This window comes from Pelodiscus sinensis, chromosome 15 (assembly GCF_049634645.1).
Source record: "Pelodiscus sinensis isolate JC-2024 chromosome 15, ASM4963464v1, whole genome shotgun sequence".
Lineage (NCBI taxonomy): Eukaryota > Metazoa > Chordata > Testudines > Trionychidae > Pelodiscus > Pelodiscus sinensis.
The window spans coordinates 33,277,414-33,304,273 of record NC_134725.1 but is presented as its reverse complement, the minus strand read 5'-3'; the positions used below and the strand labels follow the sequence as shown (position 1 = coordinate 33,304,273).

Sequence of the window (26,860 nt, the reverse complement as noted above, 5' to 3'; positions counted from 1 at the left end):
GCTGAAATTAACATGCCCCTTCCGGAAAAGGGGCCAGTGTAGACGTAGCCTGGCTGTTCAGCACATCTACTTCTAGTTTTAGGCATGGTGGAAGTTCTTAGGTTATGTGTTTTTGTTTTGTCAAGGTTTTTATTTGCAAGAAATTTCATAATGAGGATGAATGGCACTTCAGATATACCCTTGTTGGGGTGAGCAGAGAATGCTTGCATTGATTTGCCTTTGAACTGGAAAGAAATGGGATTTTGCCCAATTATAATAAATACAATCAGAGAAAACAATGTTTTCTTGCTTGGCTGGACAGAAAACACTATACTAAAGAAGGATACTTAAACTCTGGCAGTCAGCTGGCTAAATCATAGTCTAACAGTGGTTTTCAGACTCTTTTTTTTCTCAAGACCCAGTTGAAGAAAGTTGTTGATGTCTGTGACCCCATATAATTTGACTGGTTTGTGGGTTCCAGGGTGGGGCTGAAGATGAGAGCTTTGAGGTGTAGGAGGGGGCTCTGGCTTGAGTGGGGGTCATTGCTAGGGCAGGAGGGGCTGACCTTGAATGGCTCTCAGAGGTGCAGCGGGAGTGCTAAGGCAGCTTCCTGCCTCCTGGCATTGCAGACTTTGCTGTATGCTCTCCCCTCCTCTCCAGGAGCTGGGCCTGTGGTGCAGTCTGCGCTGCAAGGTCAGGCAGGGAGCTAGCTGATCCCCCTGCAGCAATGAGACCCAGTGCTTGACATTCCATGGCCCAGTACTCAGTTGCAACCCATAGTTTGAAAACTAGTAGCCAAATAGGCCTCTCCTCCATCTCCCATTGGGCTGCTGGTGAGTGTGGTTTAAAGGAGAGTGGGGAATGGAAACAAAAAAAAGTTTTCTTGGGAGGGTGCCTGTTGCAGTCACCAGCTCTAGCGTGCGCTCAGAAAAAGCTGTGGAAGATCTTGGACAATCTTGGTCTTGAATTATTCCTGAGGACACAACAGTGTGTGAAAAGCTTGGACAATCTTGGTCTTGAATTATTCCTGAGGACACAACAGTGTGTGAAATGGTGGGAGGATCAGCAGACTTAACTAAACAGCACAGCAGTCAACTGGGTCTTTCCCTTACAAACAAATCAAACAAGCAGAAGTGAGAAAACAGAAAACTCCCTTGGGGTTCAGCTGAGTCCTCTGATCCCAGCCCTCTCCTTGCCAAAAGTATCTCTCCATGTCTCCCAAGCAAGCTCCACTGCTATTAACTGCCAAAGTTAACTGCCTGCAACAAATTATAACAGGCTTGTTTCTTTCCTGGCAGGGAAGAAGAAACCATACTATAACTGGATTTCCCAGATCCATGAGAGGCCTGATTTTCCTCTTAATTGCTGTCAATTAGACATAGTGGTGGAAGCCAAACAAGTACACTGCACAGCCATCAAATAATACATTTTGGTTAGTGCTTTCCTATTCTAGATTTGTAGCAGTAATCTAGATCTGAAAAGCACCCATTCCAATTGCCAATTCCCTGAGCAATGCCTAGACACCTTCAAGTAAATTTTTTGGTTTTAAATTCTCCCTGCAGCAAACATCTGTGAATGCTGGCACTGTCAGAGTTCTGCTTCAAAGATATGGGATGTGATGGTCCACAAGCTAAAATCAGTGAAATCTGGTGTTAATCCAGGCTATGTCTACATTGGCATGATCTTGCGCAACTATTTAACGCAAGACTTCTGTTAAAGTATTTGCGCAAGAGAGCGTCTACACTGGCATGTGCCTTTGCGCAAGAGATGTGCTTTTGTGCATGAGCATCCGTGCCAGTGTAGATGCTCTCTTGCGCAAGAAAGCTCCAATGGCCATTTTAGCCATCAGGCTTTCTTGTGCAAGAAATTCATGTTGCCTGTCTACACTGGCCTCTTGCGCAGGAACAGTTGCGCAAAAGGGCTTATTCCTGAGCGGGAGTGTCATAGTTCTTACGCAAGAAGCACTGACTTCACACATCAGAACGTCAGTGTTCTTGCGCAAGAACTCCCCGCCAGTGTAGACAGGCAGCATGTGTTTATGGAAAAGTGGCCACTTTGGTGAAAGATCATGCCAGTGTCGACACAGCCCAAAAGTACAGAGTTACTTTGGGTTAATACTACATTCTGATGAGAATCTGGTCTTTTTTTTAGACTTTCCTTAGATAATTTGATTCACAGATAAGCTGCAGCTAAAGTAACCTGGACCCTTGGCTCAGAATTTGTAAACAGTTTTTCTTTCTTTCAACATAAATATGAACTCCATGTTATCATTTCTGAGCCCATGGCAGAATGATTCAAACCAAGTAAATCATTTAGTTTACAAGATAGAAAGGGTGGAGTCAGGGAGGGGCTTTCTCTCTTCCCATTGCTATATTAAATACATAGAAAGACTCTGACTGTCTCTTGGGGCTACCACATTGTCAGGTTACAAAAATGGTGAGGTTGAGATTTTTTAAAATTTGCTGGCAACACATTATTGGGGGTAAATGAGCTAATCTCTCACTGTGTTTGTATAGGTTTGTCTTCAGTTATTCAGGGTACTGTTTGTGCTTTGAAAAGCTGGGCTATTTAATTTATCTGTTTAAAGCAGTTCAGAACACTTATTTTCTAAAAAGTGACCTGATGGACTAGTTTTCTGGTGATTAATGTACATTTTTTTAATTTATCTCTTTAGACAACTTACACAGACAAAGGAGAAAAGGTAAGAATACAATTGCATGGAATGGGTTTATGTTCCCTCCAATGAAAGACTGGTACTATTAGTGCAACACTGATATTATAAATGTCTTCTACATTGATGGTTAGGTAGGATTAAAAGTCTGAAGGGGCTCCAGTTTTATAGTGTTGGAACACAGTTTATATTTAGAGTTCTCCTTTTCTGTAAGTTGCAGTTAATGATGCAGATCTTTTTTCTTCGCTTTTTTGGGGGAAGGAGAAATGTAAGATTACTGACATTACCAGTTAAGATCAAACTCTTCCAAGTCTAGAGATAAGCACAATTTATTATTTCTCAATAAAAACTGTAAATATATTTTAAAAACTTGTTTCAAACAAACTTTTTTTAAAATATTGATCTGTATAGCATAATGATGTTTAATTGCTAAATGCTATCCCGTATAACATAAGTTTACTTAATGCATTATCTTTTATATAAAGTATATGCACAAATAATTAATAGTGATTACAAATGAGAAGACAGGAGAAAGTAGATATCAAATCATAAGTAAGATAGAAAAGCTGTTTATTAAAGTAGTGTTTGACCAAATAATGTTATGAAATACTTCAAAAAAGTTTGTTAAATTCCCCAACTGTGGCTTGGACCCACATTTGCAGTTGAGTAAGAGCTTTCCTTGATGAGAATTAATCTTTAACGTAACAAGGTTAACAAACTCATATTGGATCCATACAGTTGAGTGGGTTATTTGTCCAGTGGCACAAAGTCTATTTTCCATTATTCTCTGTAACTCATCCTCATTATAATCAGTGTAATAAGAGAACAATTCATCCATTGGCTTGTGTCTGTTCTCACTTGAACTGGTTTTACATGTGACTTAATTGACGAGTGAAAGTACTCCTACTTTACAAGGCTGGGAGAACAGAATCAGGTATTTTGTGTTCAGTGACAAAGTTATGACTGAGCAGATCGGCTGCTGTGTGTTCTCTCCATCAGAGACTCCTGAATGATTATTTTCCAGAATCCCGAAGGAAAGAACCACTCTGCAGATTACCCGTGGAAATGTTTTGTCCAACTTTGCTCCTTCCTGTCTTGTGAATATTTTACTAGCATCTCTCTCATCCACACTGGTATTTTTCCTCCAGAGCATGTTTGGAGGGTGCTGTGATTTGATCCAGTTAGGCCATATTTACCCTGGTCATTATACATAAGTTTTTAGTGGCTTTATTTTTAGATAAATTACTATTGAATGGTTAGAAGACAAACTAATTGTTTTGCTTGGAATATATAACAGCCCCCCCCTCCCCCCAGGCCTTTTCAAAGTCCAGTGTTCTGGGGGTCAGTGCCCAGCAAACATCAGAGCTCTCTAGGGACTCCTCAGAAAACCTGTGATGTAGGAATACTTTGAATTATTTTCAGCCTTCAAAAGTGGTTTATTTCAGATATCTTGAGTATATATTTTTATAAAACCCTAGTCTCAGATTTGTGCTTTCCACAGTTTTATTATTTCAAATGATAAATGTGCAATCACACCAAGTTTCTCTAGCTATACCAATCTAGGTCTGACCCACTACTTGCTAAAATAGAGACAGTGTCATTTTAAAAGTGTAGCATTAAAGTGAGACCCAAAACCCTGTAGGTTCATATTAACTCTTCTTCCTTCCATTTAGCCTGAAGGAGGCAAATTTCTCCACTTCCACTCTCTCACATTCTGGGTTGGAAATGCTAAGCAGGTATGTAGGTAAAAGTCACATCTGCCTCTGCTTGTGAGTATGGGAGTTGGATCATTTTTTGTACGCTATCACTGTTTGAAGAACAGGGGCATACTGTAATCCACCTTTGCTATTGGCTGTCAGGAGGGGAGGGTCTGCCATGTGATTTCTGGATTGTCCTGGGGATCTGCATTCAATTAACATTCCCTTAGAGGCTGGCTCTGGTGATTTTGCGCAGATGGAGGTGTTACAGCACTTTTGTTCAGTAGTATGTTCTTCCAGCATGGTCTTTGGACCATCATTATGCAACAGTGTTGTTTACATTGCAGACAGGGCACCAAATTGTGTGGACTTGCATGTAAACATTTGTCTTCCTAAATTCGTGGGCATTTAGAAAATCCAAAATACATTATATGAAACCACACAAGAGATTTGCAGTGGCACCTGTTTAATATAAAAAAAACCCTCACAAAAACATAGTTCCTGCTGCTTCCCCAGCCAAGTCCCTATCTCCAGGCCTTTGTGAGACCATTAGATGGAGGCATTGTGTGACAGTCTTGTTTGCAAAGTGATAAGATATCAGTCTTTGCTGATTGGCCCGGCAGCTGTATCATTCCATGTTAAAATGACATTAGCAAGTTAAAAATCCTTCCAGTTTAGAAACCCAATTCTTTTTCTTAGTAACATCTCAGGTTCATGGAAAGGATAATAAAAAGTTCACTTATATTTCAGTATTCATTGAATTAACGTACATTCAGCCTGGAAAAGGGTAGTCAGTTTCGATCCTATTTATTCCCAGCTATTTATTCCCACTTTCTAATTCTCCTACATAAGCCTGATATTGCAGTCTTTGTAACTAAAAGGGAAAACATTCGTTTCAAAATAAGCCATTTCATTTTTAAAAAAATCACAGAACCTGTTCTTTTGCTGTTAGACTTTGTAAGAACACATTATGATCTGCCCTTTTGCTACCAGACTCCTTACCATGCCATTTACAGCAAGGTTTGCAGTATAGCCTTGAGTCTTTTCTTCTCCAGCATAGTGATTAAGCTCACTTAGCAGGTGCAGGAACGTATTTAAAAATGTGTGAATCACTGCAAATGATTGGAAAGACTCCACTGAAAACCACAGTTGCCTTCAACAGGATCTTTCCCATAGAGGAGAGGATTGTTACAAGACAACAGAACAAGTGAACATACCCAGATAAAGAATTGCAAACTTCCCAGCTTGGGGTTCAACTGAGTCTGAGACTTGTGACGCCTGCCTATGGAGCCCAGAATTCTGCCTGTCTCAGGCAGTATCTCTTAGAGCCTTCTTGAGCATCTGTGCAAAGGGGGTAGAACACTGAATTGGACTGAATCCCTCATTTATTAGGGACCAGGCAGTGCCTGTCATGCTCAGGGCTATACGTGCAAAGGGACCGCTAAATAATAATGTATGCATGCAAAGGGGCCATTGGCGGACTGGAACATGAGACCTTTACCAGTCTGTCTGTGCCAGTGCGTGTGTCAAAGAGAGTGCAGAAGGAGCATCCCTAAGGCTATCCAGAGTGTTACTCAACACTGACTGGACAATTGTTCAACTGTGTGTGAGTTAGCTGGTGGCTCCTGCCTCCCTGGGACTCAGCACTAGACCTACTCCCACCCTGCAGGAGAGGTCACAGTTCTGAACAGAAACAGCTGCTATGCACGCACATTGTTCTCCACTGCCCCAGTCATATCCACCGTCCTTGCTCGTGGCTGCTGGCCTTGTGCTGAGTGTGACACAGCCCTCCGTAGCTGCCATCTCTGCTGTTGTGTGTGGTGTAAGCCCAGCTGAGTTGGTTCTCTCGGACCTCAGCACCACCTACTGCCCCATAAGGGTTTAGAGGATCAACTTTTAGTCATGTGACTGCTCCTGGCATCAAATCACCCATCAGTTGCTGCATCCTGTGACCATCACATTATCCAGTTAGAGACCCAGCCACAAGGGGAAAGCTTGACACTTGGACAGCCTAAGTCAGGGCCTAAAAAGCAGCAGGCTAAATAGAGCAGTGTATAGCAAAGTATAGAAATACTTGAAATACAGTACAGAAATACTTGATTTGAACCTGTAAAAGATCTAAGTTAATTTGCAGGTCCCTAAAAAATTTCAGATGGAGGTGTGGACCTCTTTGGAAATCTTAGATGTAGTTTGCAGACCTTTTGGGGGCTCCATAAATCCCAGGTTGAAAACCATTATTCTGTGGTAACAACAACCTTTCACGGACCCCTTAAGACCTGGTCTGTGGATCCGTAGGGGTCCACAGACTGAAAATAGCTGTGCTATGCTTGTAGCATCACCATGTGTCGTTATCTGCTTAAGATGCACAAACAAGGGTTTTCTTGTGCAATATTACAGGCCCATATAGAAAGGGAAGTTTGATGTTACTTTAAGAAGCATGTTTCAAATCATTCAACAGCTGGATGACAGTGCACATTAGCTGTTCGCTATAGGGTGGGGCCCGTGGGTGATGCTGTAAAGCTGTCCTTTGGAGAGTGCTGGTATGGAAAAAAGTGTTATGAGGAAGTGGTCCTAATGTGTGTTCATGTATTTCAAAGGCTGCCTCATTTTATTGTAACAAAATGGGATTTGAAGAACTGGCCTACAGGGGCCTGGAAACTGGCAGCAGAGAAGTGGTGTCTCATGTAATAAAGCAGGACAAGGTAAGCTCGCTGAAGAATACTTTAAGCGCTATCAAAAGCGTGATGCTCCTACTCTGGTAGCAGCTTGAGGGGAATAATAAAGTGTTGTTTTCAGTTGTTTTAAATGAGGTGAGAGAAGAGATGATGTTCTAAGAACCAGGAGCTCCAACCCTGCCTTTGAGACGGACTCCCTATTAGTTTGGCCACATGATGTAACCCATGTGCCTCAATTTGCCCAATGGCATCACACGGTCAGGGGAGGGGGCGAATGCCCAAGTTAATTTGCATGCGATGCTTGGTCTTTTTGTCTGGACAAAGGCAGGCTGGTCACATTTTGAATTCCAGTGTGTCACATTAAAATAAACTGCCTCAGTCCTGGAAGCCATTTGGAATAGCCCATTAGCATGGTGCTGTCCTGTGAGGCAGTGTACCTGTTACAGTTGCTTCCTCAGCTAGGACTGAGGCTGAGGGCTCAGCTTCCAGCCCAAGGACTGATATTTTTACAGTTTTCTGATTATTGGCCCCAAAAGAGCCCTTCTCCTCTCGAGTGGTTCGCAGGCCAGTCCTGTGGTCTTTCCTTGCCTGTCCGCCGGCAGAGCCGGTGATTTCAGTGGGAGTTTTGTTTGAATCAGGTCAGCAGGAGTTCATCTCAGTCTGTAACAGAGCAATGCCAAGCGTGCCGGGATATTTTAAATAGGAGATGGCTGAATATTGCATAAGTGTTCATTAGCATTTATGTAAATAAAAACACATACATGCTTTTGATGTACCTCTTAGGCACAAATGAAACCCTCCTTTCCCACGAACTGTATCCGGCTGCAAATAATCTCTAATGTTCTGCTTAATTCTCAGATCATATTTGTCTTCTCATCTGCTCTCAACCCTGAAAACAGAGGTAAATGAAAATACTCATCAGAGATGATAAAGGCCTGTGAGCAGCTGAACCTTCTGGGCTGCAATCTGCACAGGGAACCCACATGAAGGCTCCACGACTTGACCTCCTCTGTCTTTCCTACTGTGCTCTCACTGGGCCCATTTATTTTCCTGCCCTGCAGGGGCTGCTTGTGGGAAGTAAAAAGGGGCAGGAGCTATTTCCTCCTGCCTACTTTCTACCAGTCCCTGTTTACACAGCTGCCAGCAGCAGCAGTAGGTGTCTTTGGAGCAGACCCAGGCTCTTAGAACCCTTCTTTCTCTAACATGTGTGGCTGGATATCCTTTCCTTACAAAGCAGTCTCTTCTCAGTGGGTTACAGATGGCACCACGGCTGTGAATTGGGATCAAGCCAGCTGATACTTTTACTGGGTTGCACAGAAGGTCATTAGCCTTCTGACCTGCTCTGATCCCCTCCCTGAAGTCCAAGCTGATCCTCTTGTGGAAAACACGCGCCCTCCTCCCCAGCACACCCACAATAAGGGAACAATGTTGGCTGTTATTGTGCATGATTATTTTACAACAGCGAAAGCTCTGCTGGCACCTGACAGTGCAGCAGAGAGGACAAGGCCTCTGCCCCAAAAGGCTTACACGTGACTTTCAGTAACAAAGCAGACAAGGCAATTGGGTGGGGGCAGGGAGAAAAAAGGCCAAGGGATTGCTACAGTAAAATGATATGGGGCACCCAGGCAAAAGTGTGTGCTCCTGTTGCTACTCAGCCAGTCATTCCCATCCTGAAACTCAGGGAACTGAGTCCCATAAATTGAAATTGTTGCTTCCCTGTAAGCAGAGGACTTTGAATTCTCAAGTGAGTAAGGAGTAATTATAACTGTGGCTGATCCTGCTCTCACCTAACCCATGCCAATCTAGTGCCAAGTCACTTGCTTTGTGTCATGTGCAATTCTCACACCTGCCAAATAAATATTAAACATTTTGAAAACTCTCAGGCGCCTGCAGCTAATCCGGAGGAAGAAGCCATTCATGCAAGGCAAAGCAGCCAGCCATAGGCAAGCAGCCCAGCCACTTTTGCTGTCTGTCAATGTGCTCTGTGCGTGATCTGTCAGGCACAGCAAATGAAAAGTCCCTCAAGTCACTCACACATACACATCCTCTTTCACTTTGCACAGAGATGGGAGAGCACTTGGTGAAGCATGGAGATGGAGTGAAAGACATTGCATTTGAAATCGAGGATTGTGACTTCATTGTGAAGGTAAATGATATAAAACAAAGAATCACAAAAAAAATGTCTGGAAGGGACCTCAGAAAGCCCCCATGCACTGAGGCAAGACCAGTATTGAAATGGCCAACCCAGCACAGTTTAACATCTCTTGGTCTTGCAGGGTTAAGTACTCCAGGTAGATTGTTTCAGAGGGGGCGCTTTGTTTGTCTGTTTCAGCAAAAACAAGGATCTGGTGCCACTTTAAAGACCAACACATGTATTAGGGTAAGCTTATGATCTAATATTACCCTAATAAATGTGTTAGTCTAAGTGCTACCAGACTCCTTGTTGTCCATGTAGAGAATGTTAGTTTAACTATTTAAAAAGTCTGAGGGGCTCTCTTGCCATGTGCATAATTGCAGCTACTGTACTGAAGCAGATGCTGACACTGGAAAAACAGAAGACGATGCAGCAGAGTGTCCATCTGCTAGGACATGAATTTGCCTCACAGTGTTCAGAGGTGCAGTTCTGCTCTGAAAAGTGACTCCATGGAGATGGGATTGGGAGATTCCATTGGCCAACACTTGAGACAGATGACCAGGGGTGACAGGTCTTTTCTAGCATGACAATTCTTAAGTCTTCTGTTCTCTTTCACAGAAAGCAAAAGAGCGTGGGGCAGTGATAGTGAAAGAGCCCTGGGTAGAGGAAGACAAAGATGGGAAAGTGAAATTTGCAGTCATCCAGACGGTAAGCATGAGGAAAGAGTCGTGTCTGTTCCTGAAAGCAACATGTGCTAGGCCATTGGTTAATTTTTATGGTTACACCCAGGCTCCTGGTACATGTGGAGAGCCAGCACACTGGCTTCCAGGGAGTCACAGGCCTATCCACACTGAGGGCTGTGAAGGGTAGGGGCAGGCAGTAGCGGGTACGCACTGGTATTTGCTTAAAAGCTGGCTCTTTGCACACGCTGGCTCCTAACAAGCTGACTGCCATCCTGAATGTAACCATGTAACTGCTGAATTTTTCAGTGATTACTTACAGTTACTTAATTACACACATTTTAACATCCCCAGTACTAGGAAGCACTTGGGCATCAGAGGCCCTTCCATCGCCCAGCAATTAGCCACTGTTCATACCTGGTGAACCTGAAAGGGTTCCAAATTCAGATTAGGTTTGATAAGAATCCAGTTGCTTGGAAGCACCTCTGAACTTCTTGGGTCTGCCAATCTGGGAACTAGCTGCCTTGTCAGATTTCCAGCTCGTCTTTCCAATCCTAGCCAGAAACAGTGTCGAATTGGCCTCTCGCCAGTCTCTTGGCAATAGGAGCTCCTAACAGTGGGGAGCTGGGAAGGAAAGAGGCTTGTGGGACCACTTCAAACCCACTGCAAGGCACAAGTCAGGTGTTTATTGAACAGTTATTGGATTATCTCACAATTTTTGGAGAGGAACAATATTTGCAATGTTACCCATTTTCTCCACTTCTAGTATGGAGATACAACACACACATTAATAGAAAATATCAACTACAAAGGACTCTTCTTACCTGGCTTTGAGACTCCTCTCTTCAAAGACCCACAGTTACCAAACCTGTAAGTACATTGTGCAGGGCCTGATCTAGCAGTTCATACTCACACAAAACTCCCATTAGCTTCGCTGAATAAAGAATGCAAGGTTAGGTCCTTTAATCATAGTGCTTTACTTTCTGTGTGGTCCAGTGAAAAATTCAGAGGCTGGGCTGTCCGAATGCAATAGATGTGAGCTTGAGCGAGAGCTGAGCCAAACACGAGCATTCTGCTTTGCATGGTCTCATGCAAAGGTCTTCTCTCTGGAGCCTATCACCTCCCAATTATGTCTGGACTTCCAGGCTCATATGCATTTGAAAACTCAAAGTGAAACTTGGTCAAATTTAAGATTAGCCTTGTAATGGAAAGCCTCTGTAAACTCCAGTTCATCTGATGAAGGGGTTTTACTCACAAAAGCTTATGCCCTAATAAATGTTAGTCTCTAGGGTGCCACAGGACTCCATTTTTGCAGATACAGACTAAAGCCTTGTCTACGCTAAAAGGAAGATTGCTCCTGCTGCGATTGATCTTCTGGAGTTCAATTTAGCGAGTCTAGCTAAGACTCACTAAATTGAACTCAGAGGATGTCCCCACTGGCATCTGGTACTCCTGCTCTAGCGAGGCGTAAGGGAAGCTGACAGGAGTGTTTGCTCTGTAACTGGAGTTGCATGCCATAAGCTGAGCTGCTCAGACTAGTATAGATTCAGCCTATCACAGCTACCTCTCTGAGGCTACATTCTATGATTCAGCCACTAGATGGTGCCTCATGCAACATAACTTGAGTTCACTACAGCCATTCCTGACAGCACGTTAAAAAATCTTCCCTATGACACGTCTCCAGTGAACCTTCCTGGGAAGAAGGCTCTGTAGCCCAGCTAAATCCAGTAGAGGAGCCTGACCTGCAACCTAGTGTGTACAAGGTGTGCATTGCAGGCCTGAATCACAATATTGACATCTGGCTCAGCATTGCTACCCCACCCCAAATGTGTAAGATGACTGGATTCTGGGGTTTGGTTCAGCTCACTGAAGAGAGAGAAAAGATGGAAAATTCAGAACACAGTCTGGATGCTGGACTCTCTTCCCCCCAAAACTCACACTCTAGGGAGTGACATGACCTCACATGTGAGCGACCAGCCAACAGGATAGAATATTACACTGCCAATAGTTGTGTCTGAACCCAAGTCCAGGGTCAGGAAGAAGTTTCCCCCAGAGATTTTTTACCAAGAGTTTGAGTTGTGTTTTATCTCTTTGGCATGAAGTATGAGTTGTAGGAGTTGCGTGTTAGGAACAGAAGAGCAAACCTTAGTGGGACCCTGGTTCCTTCTCATTGGAACCTGTTTTGATGGCACTGGTTGTATTTTATAAGCTTCTACTACCTGCATCTATGCCAGCCACTTTTTAAATGAAAACTGACCTGGTCTTTCTTTCCCAGACCAAGTGGCAAACTGAATTTCATTGACCACGTGGTGGGGAACCAGCCAGATCTGCAGATGGTCCCTGTAACAGAATGGTGAGATTGGTAACATTCAGAAAACAACATTCCAAACAGAGCCACTTGAGCAATTCTCTCAGTTAACAACACTGTTCAGTTGCTGTTTAACATTGTTTATTTAATTAACGCTGCTGTTTTGGTGATGGACACTTCACACATCACTCAGTTCTTTTGCGGGGGGAGTACACCTTGGTTTTCATGGGAGCAGGGCTGTATTCCAACATGGCTCTCAAGAGTGCAAGGGCCAGCCAGGGTGCTGCAGGATTAAGAGGAGTGCAATGCACTGGCTAGACTCACAGAATACTACTTCTTTGCTTTTTATGAGGCGATCCCAGAGTGCTTCACAATCTTTAACGTATTTATCCTCACAACACCACTGTGAGGCAAGGAAGTGCTAATACAGGTTGAACCTCTCTCAAGCAGGCAAGACCATAGTTGTTCTAGGACCAGAGAATCCCAATGGAGGGTTAGCAGCTGGGACCCCTGCAGGCTGGCAGGGCAGCATGCTGTCAGTGTGGCGAGGAATACGGTGCATGGCAATGCAGTTTCCCAGTGGTCTGGGAGCTGGGCCAAGGCTGGAAGGGGCCAGTGGCAGGGGGACCAGAAATGACCTCCCCTGGTTCATTAAAATCCCTCATCTGGGACAGGTCAGGTCCCAAGGGTACCAGACCAGGGAGGTCCAACCTTTATCTCCATTGTCCAGATGGGAAACTGAAGGCATGTCTATACTTACTTAGACAGCAATCAGTCCCCCCAGGGTCAATTATTGAGTCTAGTGAAGACCTGCTAAATTGACCACCGATCAGTCATTGACTCTAGTACTTCTCTGGAACAACAAAGGTAAAGGATGATGGGAAAGTTTCTCCCGTCAATCCCCCTCCTGCCCCACAGTGGAGACCTCACAGCAATTTAACCTAAGGTACATTGATTCCAACTATGGTATTCATGTAGCTGGAGTTGCGTACCTTAGGTTGACATTGCTCAGAAGTGTAGATATTGCCTGTGACACATAAAGATCTTAAAGGGCCTGATCTAACCAGTGCTGAGAGGTGTGATTTGTAAAGTGCTCTGACTGCACCATGTAGAGCCAGCTGGTGTGGTCTAAAAGAAACTCAGTTCACATAATCTTACATTAATGCATGAACCAGTAACTTTTTACAGCATAACAGTAGGCTCTATGTGGGGTGTTTAGAGTGCAACATGCTAATGCACTTTACAAATCATGTCCTTCAGATGTGCTCAGCCACACTGTGTAGACCAGTGTTTCTTAAACTTTTTGAGGCCACGGAACACCAAACAATAATTTTTTATGCGGAACACCTATGAAAATTTCCTTCAAAAAAAAATTGATGTCAAACAAAAAAAGACAAAAACAAAGAAGTAACACAATCAAAGAAGAGGTGGTGGCACACCTGTGAGTTGTTCATGGAACACCAGTGTTCCATGAAACATAGTTTAAGAAATACTGGTGTAGACAAACCCAAAGGGAATTATCTGAGATCATATAGGAAACCTATGTCACTGTGGAGAATTGAACCTGGGTGTGTCATATTTTAGGCTAATGTCCTCATGTAATTGGCTCATTTATTTCTGATCTGGATGCATATATCAGAAGATAATTCTGAAGAAAAAAAGTAAATTATATTCAAAATGAAGGAAAACTCCTTTATACATCTGAATCACATAAGGGAACCAACAGCCATTGACTCAAAGAAAGACAGTAGCCTGAGGAAGCCCATGAAAAGTAACTCTCAGCATAACACAGCAAGTCACCAAAAGACCCATCATAAATATACCCTTTCCCCCTACATTCCTGAAAGAGTTAAAGCAAAGTAAGTTTTGGGTTTATTTAATCAGCAAAGACCATTATCAGGTGACTTTGACAGAGGGCTTTGTCAGTCACATGGAAAGCTGCTGAATTACAACAGACAAAGGCAGAGCGAGTATAAATGACAGTTGTTTGGAGTGGGTCCCATTCAGCCCTGCCAGAAGATGATGCACTATTCATTGATTTCAAGTGGTGAGATGCCGTCGTGGCAAGGAAATGTTGTCCTGTGAATATGCTGGCATGCCCTATGAAAGCCAAAAAGTTTTAGGGGTTAACCCTGGCAAATGAGGGTGAAACTATCTTCTTTACTCTATTAATCTAGAGCAGTGTTTCCCAATTTTATTTGGCTGAGGAACCCTTTTCAGCTTTTCAGAATTTCAAGGAACCCCTAGGTTTGTCAAGCAAAAAAAAGGGAGGGGCGGGGGAGAGGGACCCACCAATTCATGAAAATCCCACAAATGCATGAAAATCACATTCCTTCCCCAAGACCCCCACCCCGCTTCCTTGAGGCATCATCTGCTCTGTTCCCCTCCTCTCCATCACTTGCTATCCCCAGCCCTTATACACTCTCACTAGGTTGAGACAGGAGGTCTGGGGTGGGAATGAGGGATTTGGGTGTGGGAAAGGGTGAGAAGTACAAGCTCTGGGAGGGGATCTGGCTGCAGGAGAAGGGGATGTTGGCTGAGGGAAGGGGCTGTAGGCTGGGGAGTGTTGGGTTCAGGTGGAAGGTTGGGGTGCTGAGCAAGCCAGGGCTTGTGGATGTGAGGGTGCAGGAGTTTGGGCTGGATATGTGAGGGACTCAGGGCAAGAAGGTTGTGAGTATGACTGGCTCAGGAAACAGATTTGGGGTCAGGTGGTGCAGGAGTGTTATGATGCTGCAGTGAGATGGGGGCTTGTTGGCCACGCTTCAGTTTTAAATACAATATTATGTCAATCTCAAAAAGTTTTAGCATTGTCTCTATTTATGAGAGTGGTGAGGAACCTGTTTTGAGTCAAGGGTCACTGACCCACAGAAAAGTCTGTTGGGGCCACACAAGAGAGATGCAAAAAAAACCGAACAACCCTCCAAAGACCCCCCCAAGCCTCACTAATGTGGTCCCATATGTACTGGTGGGAGCAGGGGACAGAGTTCTCATGTATGAAATCAGGGCTTCTTGCACAAGAACTATGATGCTCCTGCACAGGAATAAGCCCTTTTGTGCAACTGTTCTTGTGCAAGAGGCCAGTGTAGACAGGCAACATGAATTTCTTGCGCAAGAAAGCCCTGTGGTTAAAATGGCCATCAGCACTTTCTCGGGCAAGAGAGCGTCCACACTGCCATAGATGCTCTTGTTCGAAAGCACAGCTGGTACATGGCAGTGTGGACGTGTTCTTGCACAAGAACTCTTGTGCAAGATGTTCTTGTGCAAGAAACCGCCAGTGTAGATTGGCGTTTCCTCACATAAGCAGAATGAATTTTGTGTTGTGCACCAGTACTGAGTTCATGTGGCTTGTTTGGATGTGCCACTGTGGCACCAAAGTTATTAATAAATATTTTTAAACCTTTACCTTTTCTCTCTGCTGCCATGTCTCCTCCCCTTGCTCCATCAGCTCCCCTGGTGCCTGCTGCCCCCCCATTCCTCACCCTCCTCTGCTGTCTTGACTCCTGCCCTTCTTACTGCCCTCAGCCCTCCTGCAACCTGCCCCCTCCACCAGCCATTCTCTCCTCCCTGTGCCCACTCCTCAAGTAGCCCCACTCTGATCATGTGAGCTACCCCTCCTCATCCCCTCTTCTAACACCTCCCTCTACAAACCTGCTCTGCCTCTCTCCTCTGGTGCTGGTCCCTCCCCTGCAGGTGTCTGCCCTTCTGCTTCACCCCCAGAATCTCCTGGCACCTGCACCTTCCCTTAGCCCAGCACCCTCCTGGTGCCTTCCTCTTCCCTCACTGCCCCTACCTCCTTTGTCCTCTTTTTCCCTGATGCCCACCCCCTCACCACCCTCTGCCCCTGTTCCCCTCATGCCCCTGTGCCCTCACACATGACTTGCTCCATCCTGGCCTCCCTCATGCCCACCCCTTCTTTCAAACCTTCTCCCAGCACCTCCCCGTCTCCTCTCTAGCCCCCAGTGCCCTTATCCTCTTCCCTCCCAGCATCACCCTGTCCCCCTCCCACTGACATCTCCCCTCCTGCCTTTTTCCTCATTGTCTGCACTTGGTCCCCTGGCATTTGTTTCTCCTCTACCCTGTCCCTTTGGTGCCCTCCCCTCCCCCTCCGCACAAGCCCCTTCCTCTCCCAGCCCTTCCCCTTCCCCTACCTTCTGCCTTCCACTTTGTGGGGCTGGAGTCTGCGCTCCGTCCCTGGACTCTGAACCCGCAATGCAGCGCCCAGCAGTTTTAAAATCCTGGGCCGTGACATTACGTCATGCCCGGGCATCTCCCTGCCTACCAGTTTGAGCATGCTGTGCAGGGCAGCAGCAGCCAGCAAGGGGAAGCTCAGTGAAGGTTGCGCACGGCAGGGATGGGCACGGGAACAGGGGAGAGATGCTCTGGGATCGGGGTGGGAGGACGTGTGCGGGGAGCAGAGGCTCGCTCCAGTTCCAAATATTGGTGGAGTATGGGCACCGCGAGCCCATACAGCTCGCTGCCCATGCCTCCGCTCGCTAGCCAGCTCTTTGTCTTTCAGAGGAGTCAGGGAAGCGCCGGCTTCTCATGGAACCCCTAGTTTTGCTTCATGGAACCCCAGGGTTCCCCAGAGCACCAATTGGGAAACACTGATCTAGAGACAGAAACTCACCAGTGTTGAAGAACAGAGTTCTCAGAAGTTATGCGTGGGCTCACAGGGGAATGAAATCTGCCTTTTCTCTTCCCGGGCAGGTACCAGAAGAACCTTCTGTTTCATCGGTTCTGGTCTGTGGATGATAAACAACTGTACACACAGTTCAGCTCCCTCCGTTCCATTGTGGTTGCCAACTATGAAGAGACCATAAAAATGCCCATAAACGAGCCAGCATTGGGCAAGAAAAAGTCCCAGATTCAGGTCAGTATTCATAACACTTGGGTCTTGACATGAAGGTGATTATTTCCACATGGGGCTGTGGTCCTGCACAGCGTTACACACGGAAATGACAGTGACAAGATGCTCTGGCGAGTCTGTGCCTGCTTTTTACACTAGATGGCAATGTCCCACTGAACTTATACCTGGCTGAAAACCTGCAGTGTTGGTCCAGAAAGTGACTTTGTGAAAGTTGCCTTTTCTTATTCAATAGATCTGTTGTAACAGAGCAAAGAACTGTTAGACAAACAGGGAAGCTGCTTGCACTCAGCCTGGTTTTGCTGTTATCGTCTAGCTCTCATATTTCACTAGTAAAACACCTGTGAGTTAAATTTTTTATTTTTGTGGATGGGCCAGGGGCAAGACCCTGGTTTGAGCAGCAACTGCTTTTGCTTTTTTTGTTTGTTTGTTTGTTTTTAAGCATAAAAGCAACTTAGAAAAATGCACAAGGGTTGAACCAGAGCCCAGAAACCTCTGCACTAATTACATGTGCTGGTTTTTTATAGGAATATGTTGAATACTATGGAGGAGCCGGGGTCCAGCACATTGCTCTGAATACCTCCGACATTATTACTGCTGTAAGTTTGACAATTTAATGCTGCTAATGAGTCTAAATAAAAATTAAAAGAAATCCAATATGTGGCCTAAGCTTTTCAAGTCACTGTCGGTAGCAGTGCCCTTCATCCTCTGCTTTCTCTGCACTGATGAGGCTTCAGTTGGAGTTTGGTTTCCATTTCTGGGCACCATATTTCAAGAAGGATGTGGAGAAACTGGAGATGGTCCAGAGAAGAGCAACAAGAACGTTTAAAGGTTTAGAGAACATGACCTATGAAGGAAGATTGAAAGAATTGGGTTTGTTTAGTTTGGAAAAGAGAAGACTGAGAGGGGACATGAGAGCCGTTTTCAGGTATCTAAAAGGGTGTTGCAAGAAGGAGCGGGGGAAATTGTTCTCCTTGGCCTCTGATGATAGGACAAGAAGCAATGGGCTTAAATTGCAGCGAGGGAGGATTAGCTTGGGCATTAGGAAAAAGTTCCTAACTGTCATGGTGGTCAAACTCTGGAACAAATTGCCTAGGGAGGTTGTGGAATCTCCATCACTGGAGATATTTCAGAGCAGGTTAGATAGGCATCTTTTAGGGATGAGCTAGATGGTACTGGGCCCTGCAGGGGCGGCCTGAGGTGGGCTGCTAGCAGCTGGCACCCCAGGCTGAATGCGCGATGGGCGCCCCTGCCTCCACAGCCCTCAATGGCGTGACATCATCATTGGGCACCCTGTTTAACGCAGCACCCTAGGCGACTGCCTATACGCATGGGCCACCCCTGGGGCCCTGCTATGAGGGCAGGGGACTGGACTCAATGCCCTCTCAAGGTCCCTCCTGGTTCTAGTGTTCTAGGATTCTATGGCTTTCTCTGAGCTACTGCACAGTGAGCAAAACACTGAACTGATCTGGGACTGCTAATGTTTTAAAGCTGTTTCCAAGGAGTTTGCTTAACTGCTTCTGCAATTGTGGCTCACAGCGCAACCCACTAACCTTTATTTTTATGTTAACCCTCCCCCTTTCTCCTTGTATGGTCTCTTGTAACACATGATAACGCCTAATGCTTAACAATCCGTTCCACCTTACATGTAGCTGTAACACTGAGGACCTTTCCCAGACCTGAAGAAAAGCTCTGGGTAAGCTTGGTAGCATGTCTCTTTCACCAAAGAAAGTGCGGCCAATAAAAGATATTTGCCTCCCCTACCTCATCTCACTAATTATTTTGCATGACTTTTGTGCATTCTCCTATCCCAGCCAGCACCGGAGACACACCCATCTCTTCGATAGCTCTCTCTGAAAGGTCTCAGCTCAGTATCCCACATCACAAAAGCCCCATCTTAATTGATGCTTTCTGTCCCCGGTGTCAGCAGTCACAGCAGACAGGCCAGAGACTGGGCCACAAGGACTTGCCTTTCACGGTGGTACATCCAGGTCAAGGTTGAGACAAATTGGCAGGGAGCTTTGAGGAGGATGCTCATGTTACCACGGTGCATGCTGCACTTGATATGATTAGAAACTCCAGGCCTGTCAGCCTGACCTCTTTCGCCAGCCCTAAGTTCTCTCTAGCTCTCCCTCACGCACAGAGTTGTTGGGATACTGAGAGTTCATATGCCCTCTTGTTGGGAGACACCTCCCTGCCTCCGCTGCCGCTAACTCCTGGTGTTATCTATCCTGTCCATCTAGAACTCAGATCAGATGGGCTAGAGCAAAGGAGTCTTAGCAGCAACTAATTTCTTGTGTGAATCTATATTTTTTGCCACTAATTCAGCAGACTTCTCGTGTGACCCATTAGCCCCTCCTCCTGCAACATCTTTGTAGCTGTTCCGGTTCTTTTCTTAATGACATGTAAATGCTGCTATATGGACAGGTTCTGTTACAGCACCCATGCAGGCAGCCAGATATGTGGTGGTTGTTTATTGCTAACCGAGGAAGGTTGCATGCTGGCGTTGCTTCAGAGGGCTGCATGGGCTCCACTTGACCTACTTCAGAACTTCTCCTCCCAGCCATTGGCATTTCTAGAACCAAAGCTTTGGTCCAGCAGTGACTTTGCTGTTTTGAGTGGAGCCCTACGTTAGCCAGCAGCATTGGGAAAGGCGTGAGCAAATCACCCAGACCACTTGAATGGATCTCGCTCCTGTGTTACAGATCACAAACCTGAAACAACGAGGCATGGAGTTTATGATGGTTCCATCCACCTACTACCAGCAACTGCGAGAGAGGCTGAAATCTGCCAAAATCAAGGTTAAGGAAAACATTGACAAACTGGAGGTCAGTCTGGTTCTCAAGGCCTGTGTGGACAAAACAACGTTATCTCTGGCATTTCAATAACACTCTGCAGACTGCGATTTCTTCCTTCCATGCTCAAGCTGGGCAGGATTTTATCAATGACATTTTTGTTATTGGAACATGCCAATGTGTCAAAATTGAAACAGTTCACAAAAATGAATCAGTTTCAATGATAATTTTGTTAGAAAGATTTCTCAGGTCCAGGATGGGTGGACGGAGAGACCGATTCCACCCCATTTGGAACAGGGACTTGAGGCACAGTCTCCCAGATCCCGTGTGGGTACCCTAAATCACTAAGACATAGGCTATTCTGGCATATGGAATGTCTCAAACACTCTGCCTCTCCCTCCCTTCTCTTCCCCAAAATAAAGCCCAAGGCCAAAACCTCTGTGTTTTTTATGAAAACAAATCCTTGTTTTCTGTTTTCACCACTAGAATGCAGCCACTTCCAGGGACAGATTGTGGTTGTTGTTTTAACAGCCCAATGACATAACAATCATTTGGGAAGGAAGGAAGTGGAGAGTAACCTGAAACCGCAGACAGAATTTGGGTACCACACTCTGACTCCATAGACTGGCATTTGACCTTTCTTGTCATATCCTAATCAATGAAATTCCAGATATTCCAACTTGACTAGTTTGCATGCAAACCATACATCAAAAAAACTTTTCACAATATTGCTGAGAAATTCAGGTGGATGGGGAGGGGTTATTTAGCTCCAGTTTCTCATGAGTCTCCAAACTGCTGATTTTATTGATTTTCTTTCCAAGGAACTGAAAATCTTAGTTGACTTTGATGAGAAAGGATACCTGCTCCAGATCTTCACTAAACCTGTTCAAGATAGACCCACTGTCTTTTTGGAGGTCATACAGCGTCACAACCACCAGGTTCGTTGAGTGTTTAGAGCTTGAGAGTTTCTTTCCTGGCTGATTTTAACAAAAAAAATTAAGATTTTTTTCAGCTGTGCCAAAAAGCACTGGAGTAGGCAGGAGTAATTCTTGCCCAGTACCATTTTGGCTCTGTTTCATGTTTCTCTGACCACACAGTGGTTTTGCTCAGGGAAAAACACAAAAGCTGCTGCAAAGACATGGTTCCTTAGAAATCAACCAACACAAAATGGCAGCAGCCTGCAGCATCGTGGGACTTCCCCTGGGATTTGTGAGCTGCCACACTTTGTAAGAAATGCCATTGCTGCACCACCACACCTCAGCCCCTTTTGTTTTTTTTAACAATAGAAACATTAAACTTCCGAGTTCCTCTTGACTGACTGACAACTCCCATCTTAAAGGCACCTTGGCCTGCTCAGGCCATCTCCATTGTAAGGGTTTGCAGTTGCAAAGGTCATTTACCTACCAACCTCCTTCCTTAAGCCAGCAATCCATGTCTCACCCCTTCAGAGCACAGGGTAAGATAGCTCTTGGCAAAGTTCTTCCCTCTGAAAAAGAGCCTGGTGAGGCTACCTCCCAATGGAGAAAACAGCCTGTTTCTAACCCTCAGGGGAGAATTCTCTTTATTGCTCTATTTGGTGCCTATGCATGCTGGAGAGATACACCAGGAATAAAAAGATAGAACCAGATCCTGACCTAGCTAAGAGACTCTCCTGAGTTTGCCTGCTCTGCTCCCTTGTCACCCCAGAATGATGTGATTAATGTTATTCTGAGGAAAAGGGGAAGCATTTTAATATCGATGTCAAAAAGTTGCATTCTTGATGGAATCTGGTCTGGGTCTGACACTGTAAATGATATTTAGAAGCCAATATAGCATGTACCACCATAAAATTTCAGTTAATTAATCCTCACAACATTCCTGTGAGATACAATAGATAAGCAATAGCATCCTTGATCTATAGCTGAGAATCGGAAGCCTGGGGCAGTTAGATAACTTGCCTGTGACCACTGCAGTTGTCAATGGCAGAAACACATTTAGAACTCAGAAGTTCCTGGCTTTAATTCCCCATCCTGATCCGCACCATGGCACACAGAAATGCTCTGTGTCTGCAGGGAAGGAAGTCCTACTGCATGTAAACCTCTTGTTGATGCTTAGTCTTCTCCTGAGACTCTGGAAATAACAAATTGACTTGCCATGTCCATATGCCAGCTAATGTTCTTTTCTTCCTCTATGTAGGGATTTGGTGCTGGAAATTTCAAGTCTTTGTTTGAAGCTATAGAAGCTGATCAGGAAGCAAGAGGAAACCTTACCGTACTGACGCCAAATGGAAAAACTAACTTCATCTAGAGCTTCTCTGCAAGAGATAGACAGCAGACACAATTTCTGGCATATATGAAAGTGCCTATATAATCTTTGTTTAAAATCTCCAATAATTTGGGTAATTAGCCCAAAACCAAGCATTTAAATCAGAGAAATTCATAGTTTGGCATGGGTAGTGGATATAATAGGCCAGAGGAGGCTAAGTCTCCGCTAACCTAGGCATGGCTCTGCCTTTCTCTATAGATGCTCTGACTTCACTCCACCTCACCGCCAGAGCCAGGTGGGTGCATTGGACCGGCACATCAGGTTAGGCCAGGCCAGCCAGAAGGTTGGAGCAGATGTGGTGATGAGGCTAGTGCTTGGGGCAATTTGGCCAGTGTTCCTACAGCCACAGTGAGGGCTAATGTGTCTCCGGTGGGTGAAAAGGCAGAAGGAGTGGGAAAAGAGGAGTAGGCTCCCCGAAGTGGGGAAGGATTCATGCACTGCCCATATTGTTAAGTTTAAACTTTAAAATAAATTCAGATGGGATAATAACCTTAACTCTGCCCTCTGCCTACATTGGGGAGGGAATTTAAAAAACATCAGGGCTACATCTACACTGGCATGATTTTCTGGAAATGCTTTGAATGGAAAAGTTTTCCGTTAAAAGCATTTTTGGAAAAGAGCATCTAGATTGGCAGGATGCCTTTCCGCAAAAGCACTTTTTGCGGAAAAGCGTCCGGGGCCAATCTAGACGCGCTTTTCCACAAAAAAAGCCCTGATTGCCATTTTTGCGATCGGGGCTTTTTTGCGGAAAAGAGATCTCTGCTGTCTGCACTGGCCCTTTTGCGCAAAAGTCTTTCAGAAAAAGACTTTTGCCCGAACGGGAGCAGCACAGTATTTCCACAAAAAGCACTGATTTCTTACAGTAGGAAGTCAGTGCTTTTGCAGAAATTCAAGGGGCCAGTGTAGACAGCTGGCAAGTTTTTCCGGAAAAGTGGCTGGTTTTCCGGAAAAACTGGCCAGTCTAGACACAGCCCCGATGTCTTTAAAGTAAGTCTGGGCAGCTAAATACTTAAGTGCCTTAATCGTTACCAGTTTCTGCTGTGGGAGAAATTTCAGTTATGAAGAATAACAGGGAGAAACTATCAGTAAGCCTAATGAACTATTTGCATGTTGTGTGGGCACAAGATTTGAGTAAAGGTTAACTGTACAAGAAGTGTAAAGAGGTTAGAAAAAAGATTTGGTGCCCTATTTGCATGTCATACCTTAAGAAGTTAGGACTTCTTTTACATTTAATCCTACTTTTGAATTTCCTGGGTTTCTAACACTAGGTTTTGTGCTAATTACATCCTTCCTATGATATGATTTAACCTAAACTGCCAATATATGCTCTCTGCCTTAATTCAACTTTGAAATCATTATTGTCTAATTAATTTTACTTCCTAAGTTAATTAACAGATGTACGTTCTCAGAAAATGTGTTCTGTACTCCAGGGGTAAATGCAGTAAGTTGAGGAGGAATTAAAGGGAGTGATTGGTGGAGGCAGGAAAAAAGACGATCAGTTCCTGACTGCAATTAGACTTCAGAGTGGCTCTCTGTAACCAGATCTACAGTTTGGGTTTATGTTCATTTACCCTGATATTCATGCTCTGGAAATGGCTCTCCCAGGGGTTGGTTTAGCACAGGTGGGCAAATACCAGTCCACCGTGATTAGCTCATGGTATGCCCCCACCACTATATTTACCTGCATGGCCACAGGTACTAGTGATCGCAGCTCCTATTGGCTGGGGATTGTTGTTCCCAGCCAATGGGAGCTGCAGAAAACAGTGTCTTGGCCACACTGCTTCCCGCTGCTGTCATTGCCTGGGAATGGCGAGCTGCAGCCAACAGGAGCTATGATCACCAGCCAGTGGCTGTGCAGGTAAATATAGTGGCAGCAGTTAACCCTCGTGAACTGCCGCTCCATTATTGCTCACCCCAATTTAGTGGGTCTAGTAAAGACCCATTAAATCAATTGCTGGTGGCCCTCCTGTCAATCCTGGTACTCCACTAGGTTGTGAGGAACAAGGGAAGCAGATGGGAGAGTAGCTATAGTTGCATATCTTAGGTCAACTTTCTCCCATAGCGTAGACCTTAATGTCCCCAGTTTCTAAGCTTCCAGCCCACACAATCCAAGAATTACTGAGGCATGAAGCTTGTTGCTCCTGCTGATGGCTACCAGCCTAGTGGCACATGTGGCAAGATCCACACATGGCGAAAAGAGCAGATCAAAGCCCTACGTGGTTCCAGCTGTTTGCTAATGAAACATAAAAAAAAAATACCCAGCATATTTGTGGTTCTGCAGGCTCCTAGTCTAAAAAGACTTAAAAGCAGCAAAGGGAAAGAGAGATGGGTTCTCAGTCTGCCGCAGGGGCGAAAGACTGACTGACCCTAAGTAAAATTTTCAAAAGGGCCCTGATGCCTTAGGAACTGATGCCCCATTGACCTTCAGTGAGATGCTTTTGAAAATTTTTCCCTGTATTGTGATACCTGACTCCAGGCAAACCAGGTAGAGGCAAGAACAGAGTAAGAGTCCTGACTATGGCTGTTCTCTCCACGCAGGAGAAAACATCTGGTCAAGTACTACCCTATCCCCCACCCCTCTCTTGGAGATCCCATCCCTAAAACATGGGTTACAGAAAGAGATAGATAGTCCAAGAGGGAGAAAGGTCTAAGGAAATGGCAGATATGGGTAAATTGGTTGACTAGAAGGAGGCGGCATCAGTTTCTTCAGCAGAGGAAGAAAACAGCACTCTGCAGCTACTGTATACCACTTGCTAAGATTGTTTCCATCCGAGATGGTTAAGCCATTGTCAGTCTATAACCAGGAGAGCCTGCATTTACATTGTTCAATGTGTGATTACAGCCAGGGCCAAATTCAGCCCTGGTATAAACTGACACAACTCTCCTGAGTTCAGTGGTGATGTGTCCATCTATGGCTGCAGTTAATTTGCTCCAGAGCATCAGTGGAAGAAACTCAAGGGCCAGGATATCAGATTTTACTTACAACACAAATGCCAACCAGTTCCATCGGTGAGCACCTGATCTGGAAATAAAATGGATCTGTCATTGGTTTATCTCACTCTGGCCTCACTGCCCATTCCCCTATGAGCCCTATGCCCATTACTCTGTTACATTTGGTTCTGCTTTCCTGCAATGCCACCAGCAAGTGGAGGAGACATGGTCTTCCTGCCCCCTGGGCTGGCACCATGGATACGCACAGGAAAAGTTGCTGCAGGGGATTCCAAGCTCAGGTCTCTGTGGCCCTATTTGGCAAGAGCGATTCCTTATAACTGGAACAATAAGCAGGCACTTCTGCCAACAAGCACCTGCAGCTCCCAACTGCATCATCATTTAGCCCCAAAATGCTTGAGTTGAAAACCCCCCCCTGCATAAACAGCTGAGAGCAGAACAGTGGCATAACCAGCAGGGCCCACCTGGGAGGGTGGGCAGTGATGGGGGAGGCAGGGTTTAAGTCCTGCCCCCCAATCCCACTTCCCAGCTACAGCACCAGGTGGAGCAGGGTAAGCCCCAGCACCGTGACCTAGCCCCCCAGCTGGGCAGGCTGGTAAGGGATGGGCATGGATGCAAAGCAGCTGGGCCATGACTCACTCAGGCCCACCTGTGCCAAAGAGGGAAAGGAGTAACCCTCAAGAATGGGCAGAATTAAAACAAGCATCCTGTGGCCAGGCTGAAGAGAGAGCAGTTATCAGAGATGGGGGTGGCCTGAACTCATTTGATTGAGGGGCAGAGAAGTGAATGCCTGGGGGGAGGGCCTCCCAGTTTTTGCAGCACACTCCCTTCCAATTTCCTGCAGCGTGCTCTCTCCTTTCTCCCCCCGCTTTTACTTTACTGCACCCTCCCTTTACCTTTAAAGGGAGCGTCATGCACTTCCTTCCCCACACCACCTTTTCTCCTCCCCTCCCCTCCCCCAGCCAAGTCTAGAGCCTTCTGCCCTTAGAAGTGCCCATGTGAGGGGGTGGGGGCAGATGGAGAGGAGGGCAGCAGGCTGGAGGCCCCACTCTATTCTACCAGAAGGGTGGGGAAGGAGGTGAAAAAGCCCACTCGTACCTTGGGGAGGGCAGGGCCATTCCAGGCTGGCTCTTCCCCACTAAGGAAGAATTCTTCCCAAAGCAGCTGAAGCAGGGCACAAATTTGCTGCAGGCTGGGAAAGGGAGAGATGGTGGTGTGGAAATAGGATTCTGCCTCACGCTCTGCCATTGTTCAGGGGAGATCTGCACCAGCTGCTGGGCATGAGGGACAGTCAGTGACTGAGAAGCATCAGGCAGGGAGCTGCACACAACTTGGCAGCTATGGACGGTGGAGCACGTGTAGGGGAACAGGGAGATCTGGAGGAGAGGCTGAGGGGAGTACAGATGATGGGCAGATGGATGTCCCACTGTGCCGCCTTACAACTCTCACAGAAGCACATCACTGGGGGAGGGGAGGCAACTTTAGACAATCTTGAAAATCCACAAGCCTGCCCCACCCTAGAACACCTTTAGATGGTTTTATCCATGCATTCAGTTCCACTTTTGGGCCCAAGCAGTAGGCTCCTTCTGAAAAGGCCTCATGCAGCCCCAGGAACCAAGAAAATCCTTTTTGTCCATTGAAGCTGCATTTTGTCCCCTGGGAGTTTTTGAAATTTTGGGCCACTCTCACTAGCTGCAGACCATGGGGAGGGAGGTTTGAACAGACAGAGCATCTTGCCTTAAATTATGAAATTTGCTACAGCCAACAATAATTCACAGCATCCCTCTCTGACATGCAGGGCCTG

At 45.6% G+C, this 26,860-nt stretch overlaps 1 protein-coding gene across 1 annotated transcript; it reads left to right on the top strand.

The window, feature by feature from the left end:
- Positions 1–2,337: 2,337 nt before the first annotated feature.
- On the top strand, positions 2,338–25,165 carry HPD (4-hydroxyphenylpyruvate dioxygenase). The gene is made up of 14 exons (XM_006123311.4): positions 2,338–2,415; positions 2,654–2,680; positions 4,324–4,386; positions 6,945–7,049; positions 7,881–7,923; positions 9,086–9,168; positions 9,775–9,864; positions 10,603–10,706; positions 12,112–12,189; positions 16,852–17,014; positions 17,536–17,607; positions 19,714–19,836; positions 20,625–20,741; positions 21,979–25,165. The coding sequence occupies exons 1-14, from the start codon at positions 2,413–2,415 to the stop codon at positions 22,087–22,089; spliced, it is 1,182 nt and encodes a 393-aa protein (XP_006123373.1). The 5' UTR covers positions 2,338–2,412; the 3' UTR covers positions 22,090–25,165.
- Positions 25,166–26,860: the final 1,695 nt, after the last annotated feature.